Source organism: Quercus suber, unplaced genomic scaffold (assembly GCF_002906115.3).
Source record: "Quercus suber isolate HL8 unplaced genomic scaffold, Cork oak 2.0 scaffold_624, whole genome shotgun sequence".
Classification (NCBI taxonomy): domain Eukaryota; kingdom Viridiplantae; phylum Streptophyta; class Magnoliopsida; order Fagales; family Fagaceae; genus Quercus; species Quercus suber.
The window spans coordinates 166,756-174,938 of record NW_027070067.1 but is presented as its reverse complement, the minus strand read 5'-3'; the positions used below and the strand labels follow the sequence as shown (position 1 = coordinate 174,938).

Sequence of the window (8,183 nt, the reverse complement as noted above, 5' to 3'; positions counted from 1 at the left end):
TGGCTTAGTCAGTTATTCTCGCAGTTCAAATAAGATTTGGACCACCACTGGTTGCAGTGGAAATTGAAGCCAAAGCTATGGAAGTCGTAGCCCACTTTGCAAGAGATACAGGTGTCCAAGAGGTAATTTTTGAAGGGGACTCTGTTAGTCTGGAATGCTTTATCTGGGAAGATTGAAACACCAAAATGTTATCAGTGGAACCCGTGTGTGGATGCCAGAGTTTTGATGAGCTGAGATTTCTCAAACACAAAGCATAATGGCAATAAACCAGCTCCTTTGCTAGCTCAACGGTCAACACACTTAGCATGTTCAGGATTACTTGACTTGGGTTGAGGAGACCCCAAATTTTATAGAATGCTTTTTGCAATTCAATAAAATTTCAAGTTTCCAATAAATAAAAGAGTAGATTGAGAACTTACTTCTGTTTGTTTAAATATCTATTCACTAGAGAATGAAGGTCTTATCGAATAACAGTGAGTTGTTTGGCTTCATGAGCATGTTGGTTGAAGTAGTTTTGATTGTGTAATTTGGAAATTGATTTTATACATTAAAATTATAATGTTTGTTGAACCATTTCCTTTTCTTTGTAAATCCTCTTTAATTCATTTTTCTTGTTATATAGGAATATCAAAAAGAGTGTTCTTTTAGTTAATGAGGGTAAAATTAATATTAAACTTTGTATTTAATTTTCGATTGGGCATATTGTTTAACACATACTGGCCTTTTAAAAGGCAGTCTTTTTTCAACGATAGAAACAATCACATCTGATTGAGATATCATCAGGAACCATGACATTTTCTTCTCTATCATGTGAAGTCCTTATTTTAATATCTCCCTTTAATAAAATTGCAGGAGAATGGATATTTTGGTTACTTTGTTGGTGTGCAAGAGACAAAGACGATAGAGATGAGTAGTATAAATGGGTATGGGACAACCATAGAGTCAATTTCTCATTTGTACTCTTATTTTCAATATTGGTTTTTAATTTTTATGTTGTCCAGGTATGCTTTTATAAACGTTTGGAGAAACTTCTGCTTTTCCAACATCTTATACTACTGGGACTGCGTAGACTCTCAGGTCAGTCAATTAATGATTTACAAAAGGGGTTTTACTATAAATGTGATTTAATTGTGAAGGGGTATATTTGTTAAATTCCTTCATTAACAACTATTCAGATACTGTGTCCAGTAAGTATACTACAGCATGGATGCAAAAGTTGGGAATCTCATTAGTAGTCCCAGCCAAATCGAAATACTTCCTTTGGAGGACTCTGATCAATTCACTGTCCGTGATGTGGAAGGTATAGAGGCCATGGCAGTGTGATGAGCAATCTATTTTGCCATAGAAGGAGACTAGTTGGTGGTTATCAATGCAATATGCTGAGCAAGCAAAATGCACATCACCAGCAGGGCACATTGTTGAAGACGCGAAATGGCTTGCAACAGACATGAGAGCATGCAAATTCTAACATACTAGAAGGGAGGCAAACATGGCTCTGCACATTCTCTAGCACGCCCCAACCTCAAGCCCAGTTTTTAGAAGCTCCTATGTATATGGCTTCAGGATATACCAGCCTCCATTGCAAATGTTATTTTAATTTTTTAAATGAGTCAATGTTATGTTGGTTTTTGATGCAGCAAGAAAATTATACATTCTTATTTTACTATTTAGCTTATTTTTGCTACTATTCATGAGTTTTACTGCACTTTTTGATACTATTCATGGGTCACATTGTACTATTTCAGCTAACTTTTATCTTTATCTACAGTACTTTTAGCAAAAAGTTTTTAATTTTACCAAAATAAGCGGATCCTAAACGGACATTAAATATTTACTACTTTGAATAAGAATGGCCAGAAGAAGAAAACAGGCCACATAAAATTGTGGAAAAAAACAGAAGATGAACATCAGGATCAGGGTGTTAAAAATCAGTTCAAACGGATTTTAAAAAAGTGGTTTACAAAGATACCCATTTGAAATTTCCAATAAGAGACTAAAAACTTCAGCTTGTTAATGCTTTTCTGATTGTGTCGAACAATTAAAAACTAAACAAAATAAACTGCATACTTCAGCAAAGAAACCAATCTCGGAGATCTCAATTGAGAGAAGTTGGATCAGACTGGCAAATTCACAATAAAGCATTTTCTTATGAATAAACTCATACGATGTTTGCTGGTGCAATATTAACAACTTTGTCATGATGTTTCTAAGAGAGGTGAAGAAAATAAAAAGCTTCAAACACTCACCATAATTAGTTGTTTCTTTATTTCAATGGTGGTGTCATTTTTTTTTTTTTGGGTGGTGATGTAACGATGTCAACTCATTTTAACTTAATTTTTTTTTTTTTTTTTTTTTTTGAAGAAAGCTTTTTAACATAAATTGAATGGAATGGATAAATATATAGGTGAATATTGCAAAACAAATATTGTTATGGCTACACGAAAATAATTCTTTAAAAACAGCTCTTAGAAAACAACATTAATAATAAGATCCTTAAATTACCTATGATATATATAAAATAAAATTGAAAAAAAAACCATTATATGGCATCAACCCATGTACTAAAAGTCAATAAAACTAAAATCATGATCAAAATTTTGTATTTGGATTAGGAAGAGAAATTTTAGCTTTAGAAACTCATGCATTCACATAAAAAGGGCCTAATTTGTTTCTTCTCCAATCTTGTCCTTCAATCTAGAAATAAACAAACATAGAAAAGCCACATAAACTCTAAAATCGAATTACACAACTTTTTATTAATTTTATACCCAAAAAAACGTAAAAACTTTCATACCTAAAACTGAACCTTTTTCCAACATTTTTCACAAAACCTTTATATGCATAATTTGATTACTGGAACTTGAGAGGGAAAAAAGAGGAATCAACACGCAAGAGCTTCCAAATTGAAAATATGTTAATAGTAGCTTGTAACTTTGTATCCTAAAATTAATCTTAAAAAAATTGGTCATTATGGTAGTTTGCCAATGTAGATCGCGTCAAAGAACCATCAAGTTTCACAAACCAAAAGCTTCTCATCATGTGATATCCAATAAAAATAAAATGATATTTTAAAAATAATAAAGTAAATTATAATTTTTTTTTGTTACTCTAAGATAAAATTCTAATTTAGAATAATCTAAGTGTATATATATGTGTGTGTGTGTAAAGCTCTCTTTTAGAGACTAAATATTTGTAAATTAAAATTCTCCTTTAGCCTAAAAAAAAAGAAGATGCCATGAAAGATCAACTTAGAAATAGGTGGCTATTTTCTTCTTGGATGATGTCCTCTAGAGAAGTCAATAAATTACATCTAATGATTTCCTAACTATCTATGTCTCAATACATGAATATGAATCTATACCCAGCTTCTTTTTTTCTTTTTCTTTTTTTTCTTTTTTGAGAATCAAATCTATACCCACCTAAAATAATAGATATGGTGCCTTAGATCAGGCATAATGGTAAATATTGATTAATGGTTTTTTTTTTTAATTTTTAATTATTTTCTTCTTTTTCAAAATTCCTTTTCACCGTACCAATTGGAGTTGCTAAGAGATTTTTTGGTTGGATTTGGAACTATGAAATTGCAATTTTAGTAAGAGAGAAAAGTTAGAAGGTTAAAAATTGTTCATTTATTCTAATGCTCGAATTAAAAGTGAATTTTTTAATTTTAAATCTCAGTTCTTAAAAGGTAATTGCACAATTTTTCTTACTTTTTTTAATAATTATTTTTTTTAAAATAAATATATAAATAAACTCTTAAAAGAAAATTGCACAATTTGAAACTTGGTGTGTTAAATAGAACTAGAGTTTTTCAAACTCAATTTTCTTGGTTTTTTTTTTTTTTTTTTTTTTTTTTTTTTTTTGCATTGAAATCGATTTTATAAACTTTATTTATTTTTAAAAAAAAAAATTGCATAAGACTCTAGTTCTAAGTGGGATGATTTTTATTTTTAAATACCACGTTTTTTCTTTTTTAAGAATAAACGGAAAAAATTTTTAAATACCTTGTTAAAGCATTAATATTGATAGTGATAAAAAATTATATTGTTAAAAAAATCATATTGCTATTTTTAAATGCCATGTTAGAGCATTATTATTAGTTGCTTTACATTAGCAAGTGGTTGCTAGAACTCAACTTTTGTAAAGTTGAATTTTACTCGAAACTTTATTTTCAAAAAGAATCTTTTTAATAAAATAATCCTAAAAGATGATTTATTTAGCTCCAAAAAAAAAAAAAAAAAAAAAAAAAAAAAAACCTCAAAAAGTAGTGTAAAAAGAACTTTGTAGCTTGTAAAACAGAAAAGGAAATATAAACATAAACTGGAATTCGCTAGTTAATGGAAAGTCGACCTGTTGTCTTCCTTCCTTATTGCTTGAATTTTTTACTTAAAAGAAAAAACCATAAACCTGTCTTCCTTATGGTTGCAGAACTTTGGCTGCTCACACACTAGGAAATTTCATCGCTACTTTTGAAGTGAAAGTACTCAGAAAAAGAGAGCAACTTTCGCTCCTCACTAGGAACTAGGAAGTGGAAGTACTCAGAAAAATAAAGAATAATTTCAGTCCTCTTTCATCTCTTCCAAATTTCAGTCTCCTCTTTCTCTGTCTCATCAGTTCCTAATTTCAGATTCAATTCCATCTCTTTCAAAGCTACGCAATTCAGGTTGGGGTTCAAGTGGTGAGGACACCCGCTACACATTGGCGGACCTTCTATATGATGCTTTCAATCAGAAGGGCATTAACGCCTTTAAGGACGATGAAAAACTTGAGAAAGGAAAAACTATTTCACCAGAGCTTTCAAGAGCAATAGAAGAATCGCAATTTGCTGTTGTCATTTTCTCCAAAAACTATGCATCTTCGACTTGGTGCTTAAATGAACTTGCAAAGATCTTTCACTGCGAGGAACACATGGGAATGAAAATTCTGCCAGTTTTTTATGACGTGGAGCCCTCTGATGTGCAGAAACAAATGGGAACTTTTGCACAGGCTTTTATTGAACATGAAAATCGTTTCAAGGAGAATATAAAGAAGGTGAAGATGTGGAGAGCTGCTTTGACTCACGTGGGCAATCTCGTTGGATGGCCTTTAATTAATAGGTAATTTACTTTCAATTGATATATTTATTTGTTTTAAATATTCTGATGACCCATTTCATATTTATGACTTCATTTTGAACCTTTAGCAGATCTAATTTACATTCATGTTTGCATTTCTATGAATTTTATCTTTTTTTGATAGGTAAGAAAAAGTATATTAAAAAACTGCTAGATGCAAAAAAAGCACCAGCAGAGCAAAGTACAAAAAAGGAAGAAAAAGCAAAGACATAAAAAACTTAAATTACAAAGAAAGAGAGCTAAGGAAAAGATGAAGAGAGTCCCTAGATGTGAGTCCCCAAGCCCTAGCCAAATCAAACAGAGAACTAGAAAAGAAAGTATGCATTTGGTCCTCAGATCTATCCAAATCCTCAAATGTCCGTCGATTGCGTTCCTTCCAAATACATCACATCAAACACAATGGAACTAAGTTCCAAATGTAAGATGAATGCTTCCCCAACCAATTCCACCAACTAAAAAAAAAAATCTGACACCGTAAATGAGGAAACCCAAGAAATCCCAAAAATCTTAAAGACAAAGCACCACAGCCGATAAGCCTTTCCACAATGTAACAACAAATGATCCACTGTCTCACCACAGCAACGACACATAATACACTAGTCAACAAAATCAAAGCCTCTAAGCCGCAAGTTATCACCGGTGAGGATCCTATCCCATGCGGCTGTCCAAACAAAGAAAGAAACGCGTCGAGGAGCCTTGACTTTCCAAATACCTTTCCAAGGAAAAACAACAGAAGAAGGGCCATGTAACTTATGATAATATGAACGGATAGTAAAATCCCCGTTTTTGGTCAATTTCCATCTCAACCGATCACCAACAGTTCCTGAAGGTAAATTGGCTACCAAGAATCGGAAGAAATCAACCACCACAGCAGCCTCCCAATCATTAGGACCTCGATTAAAATGAACAACCCAAGTTCTCCCATCCCCTGCTCCTTGACTTATCAAAGATGATTCTACGGAAGCCTCTCTGTTTGCAGCAAAATTGTATAAGACTAGGAAAGCCAATTGGAGAGAAAGATCTCCACACCACCTGTCTGTCCAAAATTTCACTCTATCCCCCACCCCAATCTTATACTGGACATATTTGTTGAAAACTTCCCAACCCTTCCGGATACTTCTCCACAAACCACAACCATGAGTTCCCCTACCCAACTTAGAGGTCCACCCCCCCCCCCCCCCNAAATTTCAAAGTTACCACCCTCCTCCAAAGCCTATTCTCCTCGATCCCAAAACGCCAAAGCCACTTTCCTAGCAAGGCTTTATTGAAAGTGGTCAATTTCCTAATACCCAGGCCACCATTAGCAATAGGCATACACACCTTATCCCATCCCAATAAATGAGTCTTAGGGTCTCCCCACAGGAAATCCTTTTGGAGCTTCTCAATTTTGTTTGCCACATGTGTAGGGATGGTGAATAGAGATAAAAAATATGTGGGAAGGCTAGATAGAGATCTTCATTTAGTATTGTACAAAATGTTATATGATATGGCAAAACTTGCAACATGTTCTGTTATCAATTTTTAATTGTGTTGTTACCATCACATTATTTTACAAGTCTTTGATAGGAAGATGGCAAGCTAATATGAACTGACTCTTCACATGATTGTGCAGCTCTGATCACCATATCAATAGGGTTTTTCCCCCTTTAGATTGTTGTCTACAGTGACACTCTAATGACCTTGATTCTGGATAGGCAAACAATAATCTTTCTTTCTTTGCTTCATAGTTTACACCATGCTCATGCTTAACCTCTTGTTTCATCTATAATTAATTCTGCTGTTAATCTTAGATTAGATTATATGGTTGAAAGCTCCCAATATACTCAACATAACTTCTGTAATAAATCATTGAAAACCCCTTTACTTGAACCTGTATTTTCCTATATTTTTAGAAGAATTTCGAAATTCTCCAAAAAATTGTGTTTAGATGAGGAATTTTGAGGTGAAATTTTACTCAAAGTTGTAACTTGATAGTTCCCAATATTGGTTTCCTTTGTTTGTGTTAACAAGAAAGGTAACCCAAAAATCCTGTAGAATTTTGAACTTGGAATCAAGTATCCAAATCCCAAGTTCAAATTCCATAGGGAATGTGTCATTTGATGATCATATGGTATCATAATTGGCAGTGGTGACGATTGTGGTGGTGGTAGTGGCAATGCCGATGAGTGCTAGTTGTGGCAATGGTGATGGCCATGACACTAGCAGATGATGGTAGTGGTACCAGCAATGGCAGTGGCAACAACTGTTAGGGATTGTATTGCAATTGTATTCTAATGAGAAGGAGGGAAATCAGTTAGTGACAGTTAGTGGCAGTTATTGATAGCTGTGAGTTGGTTGTGACAATTGGCTAGCGGTTACTATATCAATCAATTAGAGTAGGGGGTTAGGGAATTGCTAGGTGATGTATAAAGAGGGCATTACTGATTGAATGAAGATTAAGCAATAAGAATGTTCTAAATTCAATTCCAATTCTTTTCTTCCTTTTCTCTCTCTCTCTCTTTCTCTCTTGGAGGACCAGCTGACCTCCAATACAGCTAGATACATACATTTCTTGATTTCCACACTTAACAATTGGTATCAGAGCAGTGATTCGGCAACAACAATGGGCGTGACCGTTATCCTGATTTATATAGGATTTGTTGCAACAAAGAGGCAAGTGTAGGGGATCTTATGAAGTTCACCAATGGAGTACTCCACTGGGATCTTCAGTTCTGTAGGGAGGTGCATAACCGTGAATTGGAAGCTTTCTGGAGTTTCATCAATTCCATCTATTGCACCCCTGTAAGGGGGATTGGAGAGGATAAGAGATGTTGGCTGCCTTGTAAGAGTAAGGGATTCACGGTCAGTGCTTACTACCATCTTCTAGCTGGCCATAGTGAGCAGTTGTTCCCTTGGAAAAGCATTTGGAAGCAGAAGATCCCCTCTAGAGTGGCTTTCTTTGTATGGACAGCAGCCTTGGGGAAATGTCTGACTATTGACAACTTAAGGAAAAGAAAGATTTGCATTTTGGACTGGTGTTTCATGTGCAAGTGTAATAGTGAAACTATTGACCATCTTTTCCTTCATTGC

General features: G+C 34.1%; 1 protein-coding gene and 1 long non-coding RNA gene across 3 annotated transcripts in view; both read left to right on the top strand.

Moving 5' to 3' along the window:
- The first annotated feature begins 6 nt into the window (after window positions 1–6).
- Window positions 7–1,705, top strand: LOC112034911 (uncharacterized). Of its 2 annotated transcripts, none has more exons than XR_010625750.1 (3): window positions 7–923; window positions 1,002–1,077; window positions 1,189–1,705. It is a non-coding gene; the product is annotated as an uncharacterized LOC112034911 (long non-coding RNA). The 2 variants fall into 2 exon arrangements; XR_010625749.1 differs by having other exon boundaries at window positions 1,176–1,705.
- Window positions 1,706–4,337: 2,632 nt separating this feature from the next.
- The window catches only part of LOC111985072 (probable disease resistance protein At4g19530), a 7,491-nt gene continuing 3,645 nt past the window's right edge, over window positions 4,338–8,183 (top strand). Inside the window, exons 1-2 of the mRNA XM_065765402.1 lie at window positions 4,338–4,352; window positions 4,591–5,096. Of these exons, the coding sequence (XP_065621474.1) occupies window positions 4,338–4,352; window positions 4,591–5,096 (521 nt within the window). The remainder of the gene's footprint in view (window positions 4,353–4,590; window positions 5,097–8,183) is intronic.